Source organism: Ambystoma mexicanum, chromosome 8 (genome assembly GCF_040938575.1).
Source record: "Ambystoma mexicanum isolate Mex_15411 chromosome 8, UKY_AmexF1_1, whole genome shotgun sequence".
Taxonomy (NCBI): Eukaryota; Metazoa; Chordata; class Amphibia; order Caudata; family Ambystomatidae; genus Ambystoma; species Ambystoma mexicanum.
In genome coordinates, this window is record NC_090929.1 from 777,891,853 (window position 1) to 777,916,707 (window position 24,855).

Genomic DNA, 24,855 nt, shown 5'->3' on the forward strand with positions numbered 1-24,855 from the left:
TCTCTACCCTCCTGTCTCCACCTGCTGAATTTGCCCTTCTCTCTAACTTCCTTGCTTCAATCATTCAACTTCCCCTTTCATCCTCAGTCACCTGCACCGTTCTCTACACACTCCTGTACTTCTATGCTATCTGACCCTCCCTCCTATTCTTACTCCCCTCCTTCTCACACTCTCCCTCTTCCTTACAGACACTCTCCCCATGCACACCACACTACCCCAATTGGTACCCCTTTCTTTAACGCAATATACCTTACTTGCAGTCTAATATGACACCACCATAGTCCCTCCACCACTCTCCTCCACTCTCCTCCACCGTCCGCTCTATGCCACCAGGTCCCTTGGTCCACAAACTCTGCCCGACCTTACCCGAACAACATTCACTCTGGTCTGAACTACCTGCGATGTTATAGCTCAGCCTACGCTGTTCTGCTGATACTCCCAGTTTCCGTAAGCCCTCTGGACACCCTCTCCTATCAGACCAATAACTTTGTGTTCTATTCGCCGTGGGTTTCTGTCTCTGGAGTTCTCTTCATCGAGGCTGATTAGAACAGTTTGTGTTTTCCAAATTTGACTCCCACTGCAGGTGAGTTTTATTTGCCCACTCATTGGTAATCTGCTTGTTGAAGGGTTGATGTTTACGGATTTGGGGAGGCACAATTTTAAAGTCAGTCTTTCTTAGCCCATCAGATTGTCTCAGTGGTTTCAGACTGGGTTTTCCTTGGCAGTGACTGGTCACTTTTGGGAGTAATGATTCTGCAATACAAAGACAAGAAGCCTGGCAAGGACAGAGGCTGATAGGCATTTTGTATGAGACAGTGGCACCAGTGCTTTCATGTGATCAGACATTCAGGGGAGTCGTGACTGAGGTCCCTCCCAACTCTCTCAGTCAGGTTCTGGGAACACCCTAGTAGGCCATCTAGGCTATGTTCAGAGCGGTACCTCCTTGTCTCTGACAGGGTCATGACCCCATCATATGTGTTACTAGATTACGTTTTAACAGTTAATATATTAACGGCCGACTCAATTCTGAGAATGAAAAGAAAATGAGAATCATTAATGTCCCTTTTGTTTTAATACACTACATTCCAAAGTACATTTTTTATTTTAATGTGCAGCGTAAGGAGTCATAAGGAAATCAACGAGAATTTCAATATTAAGAAGTCATAATAAAAAATCTTGCTTAGCGGCCCATTTGTTCTCATGAAATCATGTCAAACTACTGTGACTACGTGGGCCCTGATTAACTTTTTGAAAAAGGCACTGTATGTAAAAAAAAAACTGTTCTATTTTAACACATCAGATTGTACTTTAATTACATATTTTCCGAACGTTATTATATTTCTTATATTATTTGTATTATAGTGTACTGTATTATATAATTGCTTTGTATTGTTTATATGGAGAATTAGTTCTGAAATAAAGCATGATGATGATGCTATAATAATACAATGTAAGATGTAAAACATGGATGTGATGTGTACCTGTAAAAATATAACGTGTATTTTTACTGTGTAAAATGTAGTCTGTAGTCAGTTGTGCTTAATTTACAAACTTATGCCGGCTGTAGCATGCCGGTCAAGTGGCACAGCGAGTAGAGCACTCGCTTTGACATCCGTGCAGAGCCTGCTAACGCAGGTTTGAATCCCGGCGGGACTAAACTCAGCCTTTCATCCTTCCGAGGTCGATAAATGAGCACCACACACCGTGGGTAATAATAAGCAGTGCTCAGATACCTGAGGGTTCGTAGCCACTATATAAGTGCCAAATTATTATTAGTATGTAAATATGTAACCCAAAAGTAGATGCACTCCATTACAAATATTTCAATGTACCAAAATAGCAATTTTTCACTAGAGCCAAATTCAGTAGTTTTGCACCAGTGGGACATTGGACATTCCCTGAGGTAAAGCAAGAAAAGGGCAACTAAGGACCCTGTCAGCTCTCAGGTGACATCTGACATGGCTCGGTCTAGTTGCGGCACGTAAATCCAAAAGCCAGCCTACATTTTGAGAAGAGCTAATCAAAGGAGGTATGCTGTCTCCAGCAGTCCCTGTCGTTACTCAGGCGTTTTGGCATTCAATTGCGCACCCTTCACTCAGGTGACCCTGCCTGATCTACATTTTGGTACCTACATTCTGGTTGGCTGTAATAAAATAAATGCAGAACAATACGCTGCCATTTTCCTGCAGCATCCCTGGTGAGGAAGGAAGCTGACTGCCTGTGTGAGCTTCAACAACTCAAAGCCCTCAACCGTTTGGACCTCCAGCAGTGAAGCCTCCTCTTCATCTGGACCTCCAGCAGTGGTCCATGTGAAAAGGGGAAGAAAATGCCACCTGCCCTGTGTGCTCCTGGACCTGGTGGTATCACTTGTGCACCTGGCGATTAGAGCAAAAAAAGAAAGAGAAAGATGAGGGCGCTGCCTGGCCCTGCTTTGCTGCTCCAACACTTCCCCTTGTGCCTACAGCCTGTCCCACCTGCTCTGAGAATAAGGAAAAAAGAACAGTCCTATATACCCACGTCCAGTTCCCACAAGAGCCTGCATAAAGAGAAGAGGATCATGGGCTCCCAGTAGCACACCTGCAAGCCAAGGAAGGATTTGTGTGAGGCCCCTGGGACTCTGCTAACCTAGGGACTGTAGTAAACAACAATTCTACCACAGTAATCCTGCTGTGCCCCTCTGTGTCCAGGGGGATGGCATGCAGAGTGCTGCTGTTGCTCCATTTGTAGTGAGCAGAAGAGCACAAGAAAGGAACACATCTTCCTGGGCCCAGTAGGATTTCAGTGCTTCTGCGCCTACTGATATTATTCACCTGCATTTCCCGGGTCCAGCCGCAGTGCCAATCATTCCCGAAGAAGTCCAGTCTGGCCCACCAACCACAGGCGTGGCAAAAAGAGAAAAAAAGTCCATGGCTAATTTGGCTCCTGTTGCAGGGTTCCTGCTCTGGTATCTTCCAGAAGAAAAAAGGAAAAAAGATCGCAGCATGGGCCCCCTTGAAAGCCAAATGAAGACTATTAGAAGAAGACCACAGCCCTCTATACTCCACAGTGGGATGTTGGTTTTCCTCAGTCTTGCTGGGTAGACCAGTTAAGCAAGAAATAAGAGTGACGGCACAAGTCTGGTCCCTGAAAACAAGGATAGCCCTACATGACTAACAAGCACGGGAGACCTCTCATGCTGCGTTTAAAGGGGTCCCATGGCACAGCCCATTACTTGCCTGCACCCGAAGACACTCATTTCACAGGCATAAGTGAGGCTAGCAATAGTCTTCAAGAGAAGGTAGCAGCCCAGCCCTGCGGCCTCTACAAACACAGCCAGTGACAGTGAGGGCCTGTCCCCAACAACCAAGTAGATCAAGGTAGAAAGGTTCTCCATCCCCAGTGGACACTCTGGGGTGAGCTCTTTAACACCATCTGCATAGGCTGGTAGCAGCAGCAACCCACTGAAAAAAGACACACAGTGTCAAAAAAGTAATACTTGAAAGGTAGTAATGTGTGTGCAATCAAAAGCAAGTATTTCAATCAGACAAATCATGGGACAGAGTGGAGTGGCACTTGACATGCTGGGTCTCCAAACAACTCATATGGTGGAGTAAGGAGATTATACAACAGCTAGGAAGACAATTATTCATATTTTTCATGATGAATAATATATTTTTTTTAAATAATATATGGTTTGTAGTGGGTATAATAAAAGAATTCAATTAACTGATAACTTGGACTGTGCCCTTCTTATTCCTGGTTTTTATTACTTGTGTTTTCAATTTGGTCAGACTTTCGGTAAACAAATCTTACTTTTCAACATTGTCAGACTACATTTATACATTGAAGCCATGTACACATAGCACAATACATTGTCATTCTACTATATTGAACAATCAAAATTCAAGGCATACCTCTTCTCCAGTCCCGACCATAATATCCACAGGGATAGCATATATTTTATTGTGCATTTCAACACTTCTTCTTTTGCCACTACGGATCTTGACAAGTAAAACTCTAAAGTTTGTCCCTCCAAGGTCAAGAGCAAGGAAATCTCCATTTTCTGTAAAAGATCAATGAGGCATTGTGAGCATATAATACAACAGCACATGTCTTTTTTTCAATAAATCTCTAGCTATGGGCTATTTTAAATAACAACTCTATTAAATGTCTGCTATATACAATTGTAATAAAAAAATTAGGTCAGTCAAATCGAGCCATCTTGAAGCACATAAATGACAAACCAAACCACAACGGCACACCAGGGTTTCACCTCCAACAGCCTGATAGGTTAGAATGTGGGCAATATCTGGAGATATAATCACGGATTCTAAAACGTCTGACAACTGGGAACTTGTTAGCATTTTAATATCTACCACTATATCTACCACTATAATGTCCCTTATAATACTTTTTATAACTACAAGATTGTATTGCTTTATAACTAAACCACATTATGCTAAACATCTGTCCTTGGTTTTAGGAGCATCATAGAAAACGATTTATGGGCACAGATAACTATGCTATAGTGCCCTTGGATATAAGCATAATCTTTTCGTAATCAGTTGCTTTACATGTCAATTTTTTAGGTTAGCATTTCTAAATCCAATCTAATTTTCCCTTTACAACTCCATGACAATGCACTGAATATGAAGGAGCAAGATTCTGCATCCATGTCTTTCCTGGAGTCAAACAACAACTCTGAGCGCACATCAGGTAGTTTTATTTAGCTATTCAGTTCCGGAAATGTTTTATGCATGGAATTTGAGATAATATGATCAAATTTACGTATCCTGTCGTTTGTTTACACCATGTTTAATTTATGGGTTTTTATTGATGTGTACCATTGTCTGCATCAAATTGTGTGTGTTCAATTTCACTTCTTTTCATCCATACTAAAACAAGTACTGTTTTACAGGGTGATGCTGGTACTTTGACTACAATTACATCGTCCTTCGGAGCTGATACAGATACAGAGCCAGAGGTATGCGTACTGACAGTTCCCTCGAATGAAAGAAAGTTGGTCCTAGATCTGATACAATTAGACATTGACATTGTTATAAACAAGCATCTTTTGCAAATTGCTTCAGTGCAACATTTCAATCAGTGCGTTTCGCACAGTCATCTTTGATTGAGTAAACTAGCCATCAATCATGTGAAATTCGAAATGTATGTTTTGACTAAGTGACGTACATGTTGTACGAGGGTATCTGTGTAAGCCATCTGTGCGACGGAATAATTTGATTTCAAATACTAATGGCTTATTTTTAATGGATACTCTTTTCTAGGGATGTATACAAGATCGGATATAGAAGAGGAAGCGCGTGGATCCGAGTCGGTGGACCAGCTTGCTTGTGCAGTCATTACAGTAAAGAAGAAGAAGAAGGTTTCACAGAAACCCAAGAAAGCTACGGTAATTTACAAACAGTTTCATTTTCAAACAATGTTTTGTGCTGGTGCCTTCATAACATGCTTTTTAAAAAAATCTAAAGTGCCATATACTGTATGTTGGATTTACATTGAACATGTTTTTCCAGCCTGTCTTCTAGTTGCCCGATGGTGTACGAACTATGCAGTCACAAAAGCTATAGAAATCAGAGATGCTGCTTGCCAAACTGATTTGACCATGGAGCAACTATTATTTGAGGCGCAGTGTGTTCAAATCAATAAGCAGACTCGAGATGCTTTTGCCCAATGGCCAGAAAATTAATTGAATGTAACCGGCGAAGCCAGCAAAGTGTTGTTGGACCATTGATACAATGCGAGAGCTCCACCAGATGAAGATGAAACTGAATGTAATGAAGATGCTTTAGAATTAGACGCAGGCCACTTGACACAGTCGACACCCGCTATAAAAGGGCCACCCAAAAACCAATCGACATTGATGTTTTCTCCGATTCGCATTCAAGTAACAGAAGCCGAAATAAAAGAGACTGAAGCATCAACACGATTGACAGAGGAACTAGCCAAAGATCTCGACTACAGTTTGCCCACTTGCGCTGATATGTCATCCACAGTTGAGTCAGAAACAACATTCACGCAAGATGATAGTCTAATAAAGGAGGCCCAATACATTGTATTCAACAGCTGCTTGATGGAGATTATAATGATGCTGAAATGTGTGCATCCAGTGAGAAGGGAAGTATGCGGGAAGCCATTGGTGAATGTGACTCGCGCATCACAAGGCAGTAACCTCAAAATACAAGCCACCTGTGAAATGCTCCATGAAAAACGTTCATGGTCCGCTCAACCGATGTTGGGGAAACTGCCAGCTGGAAATCTACTGTGTGCAGCTACTTTACTTTACAGTGGCTCTAGTTTCAGTCAATATGTGGGACTCCAGTTCCTTTCTAAAATGTAGTACTACAAATATCAACGTCAATATCTATTCCCTGCTATTAGTGAAGCTTGGAAAATTGAACATATGTCTATTCAAAGTACATTCTCCAAAAAACAGTTCAGGCTAGCTGGCGATGGACAGTGTGACAGCCCCTGATATTCAGCAAAGTACTGCACATACCACTTTCAGGACATGGAAACTAAAAAATGTGTGAGTTCGGTGGTCGTGCAAGTGTCCGAATGTAAATCCTCAGTGGCCATGGAGAAACTTGGTTTTATAAAATCCGTGGAAGATCTCCAATCGAGGGGAATTCAAATCGACCTCATAGCCACGGACAGACACGTTTCAATAGCCAAGACAATGAGAGAGCAGTTTCCAAATATTCGCCATCAATTTGATCTATGGCACGTTGCCAAATCAATCAATAAAAAAATCTCAGCTGCAGGAAAAAAAAAGGTTCTGAATCTATTTTACAGTGGTCCCAGTCTTTCAGCAACCATCTTTGGTGGAGCTCCAAAACTTGTGATGGGTCTGTGGAAATTCTACTAGAAAAATGGCGGTTACTAATACACCACTGTTCCAACATTCACTCTTGGACAGAAAACCAACATTTCCACCAATGTGCACATGGCCCTTTGTCGCCACAGCAGGAACGGAAGTAGAAGTGGTTGATTCCATCTTCACCTCCACACAGAGCTCTTGAGAAGATTGTGTTTGATAAAAATGTATCAGGAGATCTGAAGGGACTCACAGAATTCTGTCACACGGGGAAGATTTGGGGTGTTCCACAATATGTGCCTAAAGCACAGGCACAAGAGATTGCATTTCGGCATAGATGGGATGCAATATAGGACATTACTAGCAGTATTAGCGCATAACGAGAATGTAGGGCGTGAACAATCGTGGACTTTGGGATGCTTCGCTACACAATGGCCTTTACGAAAAGAAGCAGAAAATCGGTGGTCAAGCCAATATATAAGGAAATGAACTTCGATTTTGTGAAAGATCTTATTATGACTGTCTTGGACATACATACTCATGGAATCGCGCGCGATTTTGTTCTGAGGACACATACATTGCCACAAAATATTGCAAACGTGCCCTGTCCACCGAAAGCAGAGCTTGTGGAACAGTTCACTTCCAGGTACAAATTATTACCATCTGTTTTTTTATCAAAAATGTTTATATAAAGTGTCTAAATAAAGTACAAAATTTGTCTTTTGAAATCTATCCTCTTTGTCAATTTATTTTCAACAAGTACCATTTTTACGATTACCATACAATGTAACGCTGTGCTTTCACACTTGCCAGTTTTGTCGAGCCTCTGTGGGACCTTCACTGATCGTGGGAGGGCTAGATGGATAATAGCATGAAAGCAACTTTGGGGTTCTACAGTTGCCTTACCAAACAGTTGCCCAAATAGCTGAATAACTACTTGTCCCACACAAGGGATGAGACCTAGGCTAGATAAGATACTCAGCACGCAAGAACTAGTGATTGTGAGCAAAACAGCGCATCAAAGTGGGTTGTTGGTGAGAAATAGCTGCACTCTGACCAATATATTCATGTGGGCATGTGTTGGGGGTCGTTGCTAATGTAAGGAAAGAGTGGGTCGGTTGAGCCCCCGGACCCCATGCATTATACATGAAAGAGACACCCTGCTCTTGCACTCGTGGGGGACGCCTCCTTTGACCTTCTGCAGCCATGAGGAAGAAGGCCCTGACATAAGCAGAGGTGGGACTATTGCCAGACACACTTGGACTCCATTTTGTGTACCCTCGACTCCAACTTTGGACTAGGCCGCATTCTATCATTGCAAAGTTTCCCCTCACCCCTCAGCAGCACCGCGAACAGCGAGCACTGACAGCCCCACCTTTTTTTTCCTGTGCCTTTCTCATGTATGCGCTGAGACAAGATGTTGCGAACAAAGAATGTATTAATTTAATTCTTCCTCTGAGATCACTGTCCTGTGTGTGTCAGGGCCAAACCATGACTTGTAGTTGTTCATCCATCTCAACAAATGTCCTCCTGCACCTCTCACCCCCGCTGCTGGTAAATTACTGCTTGTTCAACCTTGTGCCCCTCCAAAGCTATTCTTTTCATGTACCAGAAGTGTGACCCTTCCTTGCTGATCACCCCAGAGTGCCTCCCAATAAAACAAGACCCCAGTCACAGTATATTCTGTCCTAAACTAACATGTGTCACTCCACCCCCTTTCTAGCTCTGATGTGCCAGACCTGTCAGCTATCAATCCCGAACCCTGCTGGTTGCCTCAGGGGCAAGACCCCCACACCCTTCATATCTCTAGTGACCCAAAGTGGGCTAGTACAAACACATGTGTGCAATTTATAGGCCTCTAATATATAGGTTGAGGTGGTGCAGGGTTAGGGTCTGTAAACCAGATGCATTCAAGGAGAACTGCGGTCATGGGTTTAGGGGGCCGCGGCCTGGCAGGAGGGGGTTGCAGCAGGGCATGCTTGGACATTCTCGTACGAGCACATTTTTTCAGGGTTTGAGAGTTGCTCCTTGCGAAAAATGTTTACGTGATTTGCCGTGTGAACAGGAGATGGGCTGAGCTGACAGGTGGTGTGGGCTGGCTGTGGGAGTCGCTGGGAGGTTGATAAGTTCTCCAGAGGAACAAAGTAAATCACTAGAAATTTTGTGCGCCATTGGTGGATGTCAGCAAACAATTCATATGTTTTTCGAAAATATTTCTAATGCCACCATGGTCTGAAGGGCTATTGGTTCCCATTCTGAGTGAAGGTCAGCGGCTTTGAATTTTTGCTTGCGAACTGAGCAAATCCACGCATCATACACAGTATAAGGTTCAGTTGTTTTTTGACCTTGAAAGAAAGGGAGGATTCCGAAAAGGAATGAATGAAGGGAGGGGTGTAATAACATCAAATATGATAAGGTTCACCATTCCAAAACTGGACAAAGGAACATGTAATTTCATCTTATGAAAATGTGTTGATCTGAACGGAGTGGAGTCACTGCGTTACGCCAAGAGAATGGAAATGATGAATATTATGTAAGTTTTACTTTCAACGATTTTATAGACCAACGAGTCAACGTATCATTAGCCGACCATTATTGCTGGCTTACATTGTACTGGGTTGTTCTTTGTGGCATATTGCAACGACACGCAAAAAAAACTGTGTGTGTGCTTGTCTTTGTCCCGGGCACATGGGCAGTCCAGCATCGAGATGCATGTAGTCCACCATTGGGTTCACCCAGGTTCCACAAACGCCAAATCCACACTAATATTTAGGTAAAATGCTGTCTATGTGTTCTTCGAATTGTAGCGTCAACTTCCGCATCCCATTTCGAGCTGAACATACTCCATAGCACTAACCTCTGAAGCAAATTGTAGACTACTTTCCACATTGTTTTCTCTGTGTTCCCATTGTTTCACGTCTGTGTTCATCATTAGTTTTAACACAGGGCTGAATTAATGGGTAAAATGATAAATTGTAATAAAGATCGGCTACTGAGACACATTTCTGTTATGTTTTTCAAACACCAACATCCTGCCTTTCTGCGATTGTCATCGATTCCAGATACCAACAGACAGGTTTTTTAACCGGCAGCTGCAGATACACTTGATTGGCTGGATCACAATGATGCTTTTTTGGGACGATCGCCACAGGCCGATATGCCCTTACACGGTACCAGCGATAAGGAGCAACCTGACATCATTTACGGTGGCCTAGCGCCATGCTGATGCCCAAGCCTTGCGATTCACGCAGCGTCCAATGCGCTTCTTATACCCAAAAGGAACACCGCGTGACTCACGATAAACATTTGTGGATCGAGAACAAAGAAAGAAAATTCCCATTTGCTTGAATATGGCAATTGCCGGATGCAATAGTCTTTTGATAGGTACCTCTAAGGGGAACATCAGGAGTCTCCAAACCATACAGAATGGAGCAGTGCGGGCTGTATGTGGATTAAGCCACCAAACTCACATTACAGAACATTGGAAAAAATTACACTCGCTCTCTATTGAGCAGCGGCTGAATTTCAAAAGGCTAGTAATAGTCTTTAAATGCCTCTCAGGTAAGGCCCCAGAATATCTGAAATCTAGGCTCGACATGGCCACACCAAAGCGCACTCTACGCTCTAACAGCCTTATGTTATTGGTACAAACACCTACCATTTTGAGGAAACTAGGTGAAGCAGGTTTCGCTGCCTGGGCCCCGAAAAGTTGGAATATGATTCCACTCTATCTCAAACAATGCACCACACTGCAGCAGTTTAGAAAACGTTGTAAGACATTTCTCTTTGATGTCTAAATCTACACATCAGCATAGGAAAACCTGGTTATTCCTCAGGACTTTGCCAGTCGCCGTGACAAGTGACGCTTCTTTCCCTCTCCACGTCTGAGCCTATTTGTTTTCTGTTTGTATGTTTCTGTGAGCGCCCTGAGACCTTTTGGGTGAATGATTGCGCTATATAAATATCTGGGACGCGCTGTTTTGTGAGATGATGTGAGATGATGTGTGTTGATATTCCGGGTTCTGCGTCAACTAACGTTAACACATAGGTGATGACTGGGTGCGTTTGGCTACGCTGCCCAGTAACGTCATGGAGATAGGCAGAGAATATCACTAGGTTTGTTGATGTCAGCCTCAGGGCGGGGGATATGATTTAGTGCCGCCAGGGCAGTCCACCTTGGGCAATGCGGCAATGGATAAGATTATCACAAGATGGCCGTGCCCTGCTGCCTGATTTTGCATGTGTACAAAAGAGGAAAACTACTGTCAGGGGCATAGGAAATGTTTGTATGATTGATCTACGTATGCTTAAAAACACATGCCCGAACCCTCGGGACAATAATATTTTTGAGCGCTCTATTCCTTTAAGACCGCTCCTAGGAACTGTTTTGTTGTGGTTGGCACAAGGCTTGATTTTTTCTCGTTTATTGAGAAGCCCAATTGGAAGAGAAGGTTTATGGTTCTTTGTGTGTTTTGCCTGCAAAGATGGGGTGATTCCCCTGTAATCAGCCAGTCGTCCAGGTAGGGGTACACTGGGATTGCCTCCCTGCACAAATGCGCGGCCACCACCGCCAGTACCTTGGTGATACCCTTGGAGCAGACGCTATTCCGAAGGGCAGCACCTTGAATTGGTAGTGCTGGTTTTCTATCTTGAAACGCATGAGTTTTCTGTGCTCTAGGAACATTGATATATGAAAACAGGCATCTTTCATATCCAGTGTTGCCATGTAGTCCCCCCGCTTCAGCAGATGGATTACTTCCTGTAGCGTTGTCATACAGAATTTTTGTGGCTTTACATAAGTGTTTGCGGGGCGCAAGTCTAACACTGGGTGCATAGTTAGATCTTTTTTTTGGCACACGGAAGTAAGTTGAATAACTACCCTTGTTTACCTTGTTCGCTGGTACGATCTATATGACGTCCTTGAGTAAAAGCAATGTGACCTCCTCGAGAAGGATGAGTTGTTCTTTCTTCATGGTTGACCTTTGTCGCGGGGGGTGGTTGGATGGTTGCCTCCCGCCAATAACCTCCTGCCACGGTTGATAGCACACACTTGTCTGTGGTGATTCCCTCCCATGCGTGGGTGAAGTGTGAAATACGCCCTCCTCCTGGAGAGGGTTGGGAGGGGACCTGCAGCTGTTTGTCATTGTTTTGGAGGTGTAGCTTCACCTCTGGATGTGGACGACCTAATCCAGCCACAAGATCGGGGGTGGCCTCTCTGGAATCCCTGCAAGGCTTGTTTGTGGTTGTTACCCCAGGATTAGCCCTGACCTTGTCCATCACCTGAACCCCTTTGTGAGCTCTGACCACAAAAGCGACAAAAATTGCTTCCGCCTCTTTGGCTTAGTGGCTTGTTCGTCAGCTGGCCTAGAGATTTTAAGCTATCATACCTCTCCTTAGCGGATTTTAATGCATCTTCCACGGCGTTCCCAAATAAGACGTTGGGTTACACCAGCATGTTAAGGAGTCTTGCCTGTGTTTCATGTTTGAAGCCAGACTGGCGCAGCCATGCAGGGCGTTTGATGATGGTACCTTCGGCAATGATCCTGCCTGCATTGTCTGCGGCATTTAAGTTGTTTTTTAAGATGCAGTTGGATACTGCCTTGCCATCTGCTGCTACGAAGGCCAGTTGCGATTTGAGAGGTTCAGGAGTAGAACCTATTAGTGTTGTCACCTTGTCCCACTTGTGGCAGTTGTATCTTGCCAGTAGTGTTGGGTTATTCGCAATCATTGTTTGGAAGGCTGCTGAAGTGGCCACCTTTCTCCCCATAGTGTAGACATTTTTACTCTCCTTATCGGGGGGTGCTTCCGATGAGGCTAAAGGTGTTCCGGTCCTCTTTCTAATTGTGGTTACCACAAGCGAGTCTGGTTTTAGCTGGCCCCTGATGTAAAGTGGGTCCGATGGTGCAGGACGGAAGAGTTTTTCAACACGGGGGTTGACTGCCCGTGTTTGGTTTGGGGTCTCCAGAGAAGGTTGAATCCTTCTTTGGATGGAATGATGGATAGGAATGAATTGGGTGGCGGCTTTCCTGTCCCCCAATGTATCTTCCACAAAATCTTTATCCAGCTCGGTCTCTTGGGTTTCGATTCCAAAGTGATCAGCTGCCTTTATAAGCATATTGTTAAAGAGAGGCTAGTTTGGAGACCTCCTCTTCCTCATCATCATAATAATGGTCTGTCTCTTGTAAGGTTTCATTGTCGTCAATGTCTGTATTTACATCATATAGATCACTATGTAATGGGTCCACTTGAGGCGAAATGGGGAGTGAGTCAGGGCATGGCCGCTTCACTGAGGGCTGGGATGATGAAGCCTCAGTAGTTGGCGGCGTGTTCAGGAAATGTTAGTATGCTTGGGGTGTTCTCATCAAAGAAGTTAGCCATAAATGTCATCCTTGTCATAACCCGGTCAATTTATTCAGTAGTCCATGTGGCTGAACTTGGTATGACTCCAGGTTATTGAGGACTGACCCTGAGGTGTAGACTGTGCCTGATGTGTACACTGGGTCTGGGGTGCAGAGTGGCCCTTGTTTTTCAAGGCCTCCGTTAAGGTCCCTTCCTCCTGGGGAACAGTGTGTTTTTCCCTGTGATCTGTGCTAGATTTGTCCTTGCTAGACTTCTCCCTGAGAGAATGACTCTTGGATGAGTGTTTATATGAACTTTTAGCTTTCAGGAGGCTTTCAGGGACATGTTTTTGCACCAAGTGGGCTAACCCAAAGCTCTTGGTGCTTTTGGGCGTTTTGAACGTGGTGTGTTGAATTTCGGAGGTGGATCGGGCCGAAGCCTCGTCTTCTGACATTCGCCATTCAGCAGGGGATTTGGACACAGCATCTTTCTTGTCCTTCGATTTATGGGGCCTGTCATGAGGCTACCGAGACTTCGAGTGCTCAGAGGACAGGGATTCGGTGGACCTCCCCCTTGATGGCATGTGCGGGCGTTTGGTCGAATGGCGTTGATTCGCAGCCCTTGGCGTTGTGCTGGGAGTAGTGCGAGTGCTACCGCCGCCGGGTGTCATCCCCGTAACAAAGCCACTGGCCTGTCTATTGGGGTCGAGGGCTTCCACTTGGGAATCTAACGGTTCCCAGTCGGCTTCGCCGTCCGAAGAGACCGCAATGCTGCCATCGCTGTAAATTCCCTCCACGTCCATGGCGGTTTCGGCCTGCATGGTGTGGTGGGCCCAGCGCTTTGTTTTCAGTCCCGGTGTGTCTTTGGCTTGAAGAGCTTGCACGCTCGCCAATGGCCCTCGTTGTTGTCCAGTGGTAGGCAAAGATTGCACAACCGGTGCTTGCTTACCCAGGGGAATTTTTTATTACAACCAGGGCAAAATTTAAATGGAGTTTTTTCCATAGCTAAAAGAATAGGCAGCCAGGCGAGAAAAGAGAGTGTAAAGGTGAAAATGCATTCTACAATGAACACCCCCCACTCTCCCTACTGTTAGGGCCGAGGCCCGGTACGGCGTTCCAAGGCCTAACGGGGTGGCTGAATCAAGGATCTTGATCAACGTTTGTTCCTTTCCACCACCATCGAAAGTGTAGTCGAAGTCGGTAGTACAGAAAGGATAGAAAGAGTAACTAACTCCAATTGACAATAATAAATGGCATCAGCCGAAATTAACTCTGCGATTAAGCTTCTGTCCTGATGGCAGAAAAAAACAATCCAAGGGACCTCGACACGTGAAGAACCATGGGTACAGTGGATGTCACACTAGGGATAGTATTACTGGCACAAACTGTCAACGTCTCTTTTCGAGTTTAGAAAACAACTGTAATACTCTGCAGCTTCCACTAGATGTCGGCCTATGCATAGCATGTGATCTAAGCAGATTCCACAAGCCTCAGAAACATATGTATATATATGATACATTACTCACCGTAATCGTATTTCTGATGCTTGTATCTGCTTAGATTCACATGCTATGCATAGGCCGACATCTATTGGTAGCCGCAGCCTATTACATTTTTTGTTTTCAAAACTCGACAGGGCATGCCAGTAATACTATCCCTAGTGTGACGTCCACTGTACCCATGGTCCTTCACGCGTTGAGGTCCATCAGATTTTTTTGTTTCTGACATGAGGTAGCATGAAGTGTAGATTGAGTACAAATGTAATAAAGCAGATAAGAGTAGATAAAGCCAGAACACATCTATGCACCTTCTACTCCACAGGGGAGGAACAGTGGGCGCATGTGAATCTAAGCAGATACAAGTATTAGAAATACGATTACGGTTAGTAATGTATCCCCTCTGAGGCTTGTGGATCTGCTTAGATCACATGCTATGCATAGATTAGCGAGCGGTGTCTGGAGAAGGTGGTGGGTTAAGGCAAGGTACAGCAGCAAATAGATGTTTTAGCACCACTTGTCCCACCTGTGAATCTGCTTTTGAATGTGTGTCAATGCAGTAATGCTGAGTAAAGGTATGAATAGAGCTCCATGTAGCTGCTTTGAAAAGGTCGTCCAGCGGGACGTTTGCAATAAAGACCAAAGTAGCTCCTGTACCCCTGGTCGAGTGAGCTCTTGGTGTGAAAGGCAGAGTCCTGTTTGATACAGAGTAGCAGAGTTGTATGTATTTTACTATCCATTTGCAACATTATCACTTTCCCTGCCAGGTGCCATGGAGACAAAAAGTTGGTCTGTTTTTCGTAGCAGTCTTGTCTTGCTTACATAGTAAAGGACCGCCCTTCTTACATCTAGTGTATGGAGTTTTTTCTCAGCAGAGCATTGAAGGGTTTTGAGAGAAAGCTGGTACTCGTCCCGGGAGGATAGCTCAGCGGCAGCGTGCGCGTCTTGGAAGCAAGACGACATAAAGCAACACAGGTTCGATCCCGGGTCCGCGCTTAGAAACCTCTGGGTGTTTAAGCGCGTTATAAATACGTAACTAAGACAAAAAAACTCGATGCCTGCGGGCTGTGTGAGCGCTTTATAAATGTAATTAATTAACTTCAATGGCCTGGTTGACATGGAACTTAGATATGAATTTAGGTGAAAACCTAGGGTGTGTTCTTAGTACCAACTTGTCTTTGTGGAGTTCAAAGTAAGGGGCTTGCACCAACAAAGCTTGTAGTTCATTGACTCTTTTTATGGAGGTGATAGCCATCAGAAACGCTGTTTTATATGTAAGGTGTTTAAGGCTGTATTGTGCATAGGCTCAAACGGGGGTCGTATGAGCTTTGCAAGTACCACATTTAGGTCCCACCCTGGAGGCGGGTTTGAAATGGGAGGGTAAAGTATTTTTACTCCTTCCATGAATGCCTTAATGACAGGGAATTTCCACCAGAAGACCTTGCTCTGAGAAGTAGTGTACGCGGACAGAGTCGCTAGGTGAACCTTGATGGAATTAAATACTAGCCTGGAGTCTAGTAAGTGGAGCATGTAATGGAAAATGTATGATGGAGTACATTGTATTGGGTTTACATTTTTTGACTTTCACCATATTACCAATCTTTTCCATTTGTTAAAATAACAGTGTCTGGGGTTTGGTTTGCGTGCCTCCTTGAGGATTTCCATACACCTTTGAGGTATTTTTAAATGGCCAAATTATATGACTACAGGAGCCAAGATGCCAAGTTCATAGACTGAGGGTGTGGGTGGAACGTTGTCCCCCCATGCTGTGTGAGCATGGTGTAGGGGCACAGGAGTTTGATTGGATTGCACATCGCCAGTTTACGCAGATATCGAAACCAAGGTTGTCTCACCCACATAGGAACAACTAGAATAGTGTCACTTGTTCCTGGTGCATCTTGTTCACCAACCTGCTCAGTAGCGGCGTTGGTGGACAATCGTAGGCAAATTTTCCTGACCAGTTCATCCACAGGGCGTTCCCCTTGGACACGTGTTGGGGAAACCTGGATGCAGAGTCTGGGCATTGCATGTTTTAGCTTGTGGCGAACAAGTCAAAGGGGGGTAACCCCATAGGGAGTAGATATCATTTAGGATGTTTCTGTCGAGCTGCCACTCGTGCTCCTCAGGTAGAGGATCTCTGCTTAATGAGTCTGCCAGAGAATTGAGTTCCCCTGGAACATGTTGCGACATTAGAAACATGCCCCGCTTGAGTGCCCACTTCCAAATGTTTTGTGCTAGCCTGGACAGACTTGGAGAGTGTGTGCCCCCCTGCTTGTCTATGTAAAACATGGCAGTGGTGTTGTCCGTGAGGACTTGTACTGTCCGACCCGACAGGTGCACTTAGAAAGCTTGCAGGGCTTTGAGCACTGCTAGCAGCTCCAGCAGGTTTATGTGATTTTGGGCTGTGATCTGAGTCCACAGTCCATGCACTGTATGGTGAAGTTAATGGACTCCCCACCCTGTGAGGGATGCCTCTGTTGTGACAATTGACTGCACTATAGGGGCTGTGAAAAGGATTTTCCTTCAACAGGTTTTCCTTTGTCCACCAGCGTAGCGCTTGAACTAGGGTTAGCGAAACAACCACTAGATCGTCCCACTGACCGCTTGCCTGAAACCACTGTTTCGCTAGCTACTCTTGCATTGGATGCATGCGCAGCCGTGTGTGCGAAACCAGGTAAATTGCTTTGCGTACAGTCATTTGGCGACCAGCTAGATACTGAGGTATTTGCAGCAGTATGTTTTGCACTCTTTCATTTGATGGAAAGACTAGACCCTCTTTTGTCTTTGTGACAGCTCCTAAGAACTGTTTGGTCTTGCTTGGAACGAGACTTGATTTGTTATCATTGATTGAGAATCCCAATTGGAACATGAGATTGATTGTTCTCTGGCTATTTTGCTTGCAAATGTGGGGGATTCCAGATAAGGGTACACTAGGATTGATTCTCTGCGTAGATGCGCTGCCACTACCGCTAATACATTGGTGAATATCCTTGGAGCTGAGGCTATGCCGAAGGGTAGCACCTTGAATTGGTAGTGTTGGTTCGCTATTTTGAAGTACAAGAATCTTCTGTGCATTGCCAACATTGAAATATAAAAGTATGCATCTTTCATATCCAAGGTTGCCATTTAGTCCCCCCGTTTCAGTAGTGGGATTACTTCCTGTAGCATTGTAATGTGGCTTGACATAGGTGTTTGCAGGGCACAGGTCTACGACAGGGCGCAGTTAGGTCTTTTTGTGGCACAAGGAAGTACACTGAATAAATACCCTTGTTTACATGGTTTGCCGGACGATTTTTATGGCGTGCTTTAGTAGAAGCGCTTTGACCTTTTCCAACAGGATGCATTGTTCTTCCTGTGAAGTATGTCTTTGTCTTGGCGGGTGATTGGCTGGAGTTTGAATTAGCTCTATGCAATACCCCCGACCCCCACCACAGTGGAAAGTACCCACTTGTCCAACGTGATCCCCTCCCATGCGTGGGTAAAGTGTGAAATACGACCTCCAACTGGAGTGGCATGGGAGGGAACCTGTAGTGGGTGGTCATTGCTTTGGAGGGGTTGAGCCCTCTCTTGAGGAGGAGGATCTACCCCGACTTCTAAACCTTTTTTAGCCTCTTTGAAAACCCGGTTAGGAGGACTGCCTTGAGAACAACCTGGCTGTAGTTAGAGGACCGCTGAGAGTTCTGTCCTCTAAACCGGCGTGCGTTAGAGCCTCCCCTCTGCCCAAAGTGATTGTTAGTGAGCTGTTCCAGGGATTTGAGGGTATCATATTCCTTCTTTGCGCTTTTAAATGCATCCTTAACTGCTTTGCCAAATAAAGCTTTGAGCCAATTGGCATGTTTAAGAGAGTAGCCTGGGTCTCCAATTTGAAACCTGATTGACGGAGCCATGCGTGGCATTTGATTAGTGTGCCCTCTGCCACTATTCTCCCTGCGTTGTCAGCTTGCTACCTGTTTCCCCTCAGCAATGGTGTGTGAAAGCTGTGTTTTTAGGGCTCTGGGACTGAATATATTTGTTGTGCGATCTCGTCCCACTTGTGGCAATTATAGCTGGCTAATAGCGTGGTATTATTAGCTATCCTTGTATGATAGGCAGATGAGGAAGTGACGTTCCTGCCCAGGGTGTAGAACTTACTCTCCTTGTCAGGAGGGGCTTCGGCAGAGGCCAGAGGGGATCCCACTCTCTTTCTTGTCGTGGTGACTACTAGAGAGTCAGGCTTTAGTTGCCCCCTAATGTATAAGGGGTCTGAGGGGGCTAGTCTAAATATCTTTTCGATGCGTGGGTTGACTGCCCGTGATAGATTGGGGGCAGAGCAGAGAGGGCTGAATACTCCTCTGGGCCGAATGAAGCAAGGGAATAAACTGTGCTGCAGATTTTATATCCCTAAGGATGTCTTCCATGAAGCCCTCATCGACCTGAGCTTCCTGGGTATCTATCTTAAAGTGCTCTGCAGCCTTTAGAAGCAGTTCATTGTATTGCAGTTGGTTGTCTACTGGGGAGTCAGCCACCGGTGGGTCTGTGTGGTCTGGGGATTGGATGATGTATATGTCATCATCATAGTATTGGTCTATGTCTCCTGTGTCCCCTTGATCCTCTGGGTCTGTGTATGAGCCATGGTCTTGTGAGCCTTGAGTGTTCTAATAGTATGTGTCTTGACTTAGGTCCTGATATGACGAGATGGTAACCTGCATGGTGTCCAGGGGGGCTCTTTTGGCTGTGGGCTGTTTGCTTGCTGCCCCGCTCTGTGGGGTCCCAGGAAGCTTTTGGAGTTGTTCTGGGTGTTCGTCAAAGAAGTTTATAAAACTGGACATTCTCCTTATGACCCTATCGAATTTTTCTGAGGTCCATTGAGAGGAGCTTGGCAACACAGAGGGAGCAGGAGTAGGTGGAGCAGGTATAGGTGGAGGTTCTGGGACAGGGGTCTGTTTATGATGCATTGCCCCTGAAAGAGTGCCCTCAGGGGTAGAGTAATCCCTATTTTGTGTCCCTTGTGACTTTGCAACCTGGGGTGTCAAAGGTTTTTGAGGTTTTCGACGTTCTAGTCTTTAGTAGAGTGTCGGGAACGCTTTTCTTAATTAATTTGCTCAATTTAGAGTTCTTTCCAGAGGCCGTTGATGCGTCTTTTGACGTCCAGTCGCCGGAAACCGAGAACTTCCCAAATTTAGACGTGGTGTCGGAAACAGATTTTAAGGTCTGTTTTTGGGGCTTGTCATGTGGTGATTGCGACCACGATGGCTCAGAGGACAAGGAATGTTCGGACCTTCCCAGCGACACAGCATGTGGCCTATCGGTCGACGACGTGGTCGACTTTCGGCCGTGGGGGATGTGCTTGGTGTGGTGCGAACTGGTAGTGCTTGAGCCACCGGGTATCGTCCCCGTAGCAGAACTGCTGGCCTGCCTGTTGGGGTCGGGGGCTTGCACGCTGATGCTGCCATCGCTGGAAGCTCCCTCGACGTCCATGGCGGCCTCTACCTGCATGGCGTGGTGGGCCCAGCGTTTAGTCTTGCAGTCCTTTAATGATTTTGGCCCGTACAGTTTGCAAGCCCTGCACTGTTTTTCGGCATGGTCCATAGGAAGGCAAAGGTTAAACACTTGGTGCAAATCCTTCCAGGGAAACTTCCTGTTACAGGAAGGACAGAATGTAAAAGAAGAGTTTTCAATCATGTATAAAGATGGCAGCCTGACCAAATAAATGGGAGTAAAGGGGAATATGCATTCTTCTAGTGAAACTGGAATATGAACCTCCCCTCGCTCTGCCTACTGTGCAGGGCTGAGGCCTGTTGGCAAAAGTTTGTCGAGACGGGAGTCGCTGTCGTCGACGGATGGTCTTGTCCTTGAAGCCATTGCCGGAGATCTTGCAGTAAACGGTTGTTGAAAGGACAGAAAAAAATACTAAGTTTAAACTTTACTAAATAATGGCATCAGCCAAGAAGGAACTCCGCGATATGCGTCCAACTACAATAGCGGAAAAATACAATCTGAGGGAGCTCGACGCATGAAGGGCCATGGGTACAGTGGATGTCACACTAGGGATAGTATTACTGGCACGTCCTGTCAACGTCACTTTTCGAGTTTCGAAAACAAAAAATGTAATACTCTGTGGCTACCACTAAATGTCGGCCTATGCATAGCATGTGATCTAAGAAGATCCACAAGCCTCAGAAATATATGTATTTTATTTCACATGCTGGGCTCGCAACCTCGAGGCAAAATTTATGATGCTGTCATGAGCCCAAAAAAGACCTGGCACCCATTCTGTAAAGTACAAAAGGCTGTAAACATTTATTGAAAACATCATCATCAAAAATCACCTGGGTACAGTTAAACTAATTGGCCAAACAACAAAAAAACAGTGAAAACGGGTTTCAAAATGCCACGTGCTCCATCCTCTAAGGGACTTTGTCAGGCTAATTCAAACTACAAACGACTCAGCTCAAAATTTTAAAATGGAATGCAGAACCCTTGCTTCAGAACACGTGAATTGTGAGTCAGATGACAAAAAAGTTCCAACACACATTTCACTACAAATAAGAGCGCCATCTTTCAATGGAGTCACAATGTTATACTCATAGTGAGCTTATAGTTTAACATTATTAATATACAATACAAAAGACCAAACATTCATTGATGGCCATAATGCAAGGGAACTGACTTCCTAACAACACTATTTAAAAAAAACATGGCGAGTAAAAGTGCAAGTACAAATACATACAGTCAATCACAAACCCCATTCAGTGAAAATGTGTGACAATTCCATGAGCAATAAAGTGCATAAATAGCCGAAAGCAGCAGCAGCAATTCAAGAACAGAGAGCAAATAAACACTAATCATGCTCCAGTGGTCTAGCAGCAATAGCGATTCAATTGCTATCAATTCCGCCACAGAGGGATTACTCAAACTATGCCTCTGTTGGCTAGCAGCAATAGTAATCCAAACCGCTGCCAATTCAGCTTTAAACGCTTTTACACACAATTTGACATCAACCAATACTATGGATACATTCTAAAAAAAATGAATGGAAGATATCTCAATAAACAATGTATAAAGACAATCCCAGCATTCTACCATGTCCATACAAATTCTCCAGATGTAGTCCAAAAATATATAGAGCTCTGCAACACTGTTCATTAGGTTTCATAGTCCCCATTTGTATAATGAACCTGGATTCTAAACGTCTCAATTGTTTTTCTCTATCTCCTTTACATCTGTGTTCTTTGACATGTGCCAGGGCTCCAAATAACATCAAGGAGACCACACCATTATGCTTTTCTTGGAAGTGTAATGCAAAGGAATAATTACATCTACATTCTTGATGGCCCTGTAGTGCTGTAAAATTCTTAATTTCAAGGACACTATGGGCATTCAATAAAATATACCACAAACCTTGTAGTACATTTCATAATCTGTCCAATTTTACAGAATCTATGCTGCCCATTGTTAGGCAGAGTTTGTATGCAGTACCCTTTGGGACCACTGCACACAACTATGATATGATATGATATGATAGGTTATTTAACGTGCTTAATACCCAGAGGTTTCTAAGCGCGGTCCCGGGGATCGAACCTGTGTTACTCCGTGTATGACTACAGGTGTAAGCAAAACCCACCTTTGGTATAAGTCTGTACTACACAGTTTTTGGTAGCGGAGCTGTACAGCCAGGTGCCGCAAGTCTCTCCCCTTCTCACCTGTCTTTCCTGTTGGCTTGCGACCTTCTTTCGTGACTTCTTCCACACAGTCCGGGATTTGTATAGAGCTGTGCGCGGGTCTTCGGATTCCAGCATGCTTCGTTCAGACTGTCCGGGATGGAACCAGGAAGAAACAATGTCTGCGCACAGTGGCACGGTAGAATCAAGGAACCGGGAAAGGGGAAATTCAAGAGGGTAGCCCCGAGTGAACTCCGGCAGCACACGTCCAGCTACGGCGAACAGCAGCGTTGAGACGCGAGCCGCCGCAGCAGTGTGTCTGTTTAATAGTGTGTGAAGCGAGGAACGTAAAGGCTGGCAAGCTACGTTTCGTATACGACAGCCATGTTGGGAGGGTTACTGCATTCAGAGCTCTATGGGTCAGGGACAGGAGGTCCAAAAGGGACGCAGGCGAAAGTTCATGACAGCATACCTCCTCTGAAGCCCAGCTCCTCCGGGTTTGCCGGGATGGATAAGGTGGCATCTTCGAATCAACCCGGGGGCATTCATGTTTGAAAGGGGTTCCCAGGTTCGCTCACTAGGTGGATAACCTTTCCATTCGACCAAGTACTGCAGCTGATCACGTCGGTACCTGGAATCACATATTCTGGAGACCTCATATTCGAGTTGGTCATTGACAATCACTGGCGTAGCTCTTGGAGCAGTTCGAGAGGGTTGGACATATGGCTTTAACAGAGAAGTATGGAAAACTGGGTGGATCCTTTTCCATGATTCAGGTAGTTGAAGTCGAAAGGCCACTGGATTGACGATTTCTTTTATAGTAAAGGGACCGTAATACCTGGGTGCCAATTTATTTGGACGTAAGTGACGTGGAAGAAGTTTTGAGGATAACCAGACTTTATCGCCTATTGAATATGAAGGTCCTGGTCTTCTTTTGGAGTCAGCATAAAGTTTCACGTCTCTTCGAGCCTTTTCCAGGATTTCTTTAGCTTCCTTATGTACATTGATTAATGTTTCAATCCAAGAATCAACCGTAGGAACTGGGGTTGGATGTGGAAGAATGGACAGTAGGACTGAAGGATGAAATCCTTGACTACAGAAAAAAGGACTGGTTTTGATAGCTGAATGATCCGAATTATTGTATGCGAATTCAGCCACAGGTATTAAGAGTGACCAATCATCCTGGACCTTGGTGGTGAAGCAACGAAGATATTGTTCTAAAGTTTGGTTAACACGCTCAGTAGCTCCATTGGTCTGTGGGTGATATCCCGAAGACAAGGCACGCTGGATTCCCAGTATACGACTTAACTGTTTCCAGAACTGGCATATGTATTGGGGACCTCTATCAGAAATGATCTTGGAAGGTAGCCCATGAAGCCGGAATATGTATTTCAAGAAAATTCCAGCAAGCTCAGATGAGGATGGCAGTTTGAATAAAGGTGTAATGTGAGCCATATGAGTGAACAAATCAATGGTTATCATTATAGTTGTGTAGCCCCTGGAAGAGGGTAGTTCCACTATGAAATCCGTGGCAATGATTTCCCAGGGTCTTGTTGGTATCGCCGGTTGAAGCAGGAGACCTGCTGGTTTTTTGTTATCGTGTTTGTTCTGATTGCAGATTGCACACATCTGGATAGGGATCTTGATATCATCCTTCATCTTTGGCCACCAAAACTGTCTTTGTATTAGATGGAGAGTGTTGGTGATGCCACGGTGCCCTGAATGTAAAGTATCATGACATAGGCTTTTGATTCTTTGTCTCAATCCAGGCGTGTGAATGACCAAGCGATTGTCCTTGAACAGGTATCCGTCCTTTGTTTTGAGATTCCATCGATTGTTTCTTTTAAACTCCTTCCATAGTTCAGAGGACTGGGTTTGAATTTGAATATCCTCAAAGAGGGTGATTGCTTGGGCAACAAATATTGTGTGGGGAAAAATCTTAGGAAAGGTCCGATCCTCAAGGGACTCATAGTCGGGACGCCTGGATAAGGCATCGACTATGACGTTATGTGTTGCAGGGAAATTATGGATTTGGAATTGGTATTGGGCAAAAAAGAAGGCCCAGTGAGCTTGGCGACTGTTTCTGCATTCTAGGGATTGTAATACTTGGAGATTCCGATGGTCTGTGCGAACTTGAACTAGGTGTTTTGCTCCCAGAAGGAGATGACGCCAATCAGTGAAGGCCTGACGGATGCTAACAATTCCTTCTCCAGGACAGAATAATGGGTTTCACTGGGAGTCAAGGTGCGTGAGAGATAGGCAATGGGATGTTCAAGTTTGTCTCCAAGTTCCTGTTTCAAGACTGCCCCAATGGCATAGTTGGAAGCATCAGTTTCGACAATGAAGGGTTTGTTTGTGTCAGGTTGAGCAAGGATGGGGGCTTGTGTAAACTCCGATTTTAATCACTGAAACACTGAATCTTGGACTGAGGTCCAATGAAAGGGGGTGTCCTTTTTTAACAACATGACAATTGGATGAACAATTTCTGAAAATGCTGGAATAAACTTTCTGTAGAAGTTAGCAAGCCCCAGGAAGGATTGAATTTGCTTAACGCTAGTGGGAAC

General features: G+C 44.9%; 1 protein-coding gene across 1 annotated transcript in view; it reads right to left on the reverse strand.

Annotated features, from left to right (window-relative positions):
• Positions 1 to 24,855, reverse strand: part of HK1 (hexokinase 1) — a 1,159,884-nt gene that overhangs the window by 684,839 nt on the left and 450,190 nt on the right. Inside the window, exon 11 of the mRNA XM_069610605.1 lies at positions 3,894 to 4,042. Within this exon, the coding sequence (XP_069466706.1) occupies positions 3,894 to 4,042 (149 nt within the window). The remainder of the gene's footprint in view (positions 1 to 3,893; positions 4,043 to 24,855) is intronic.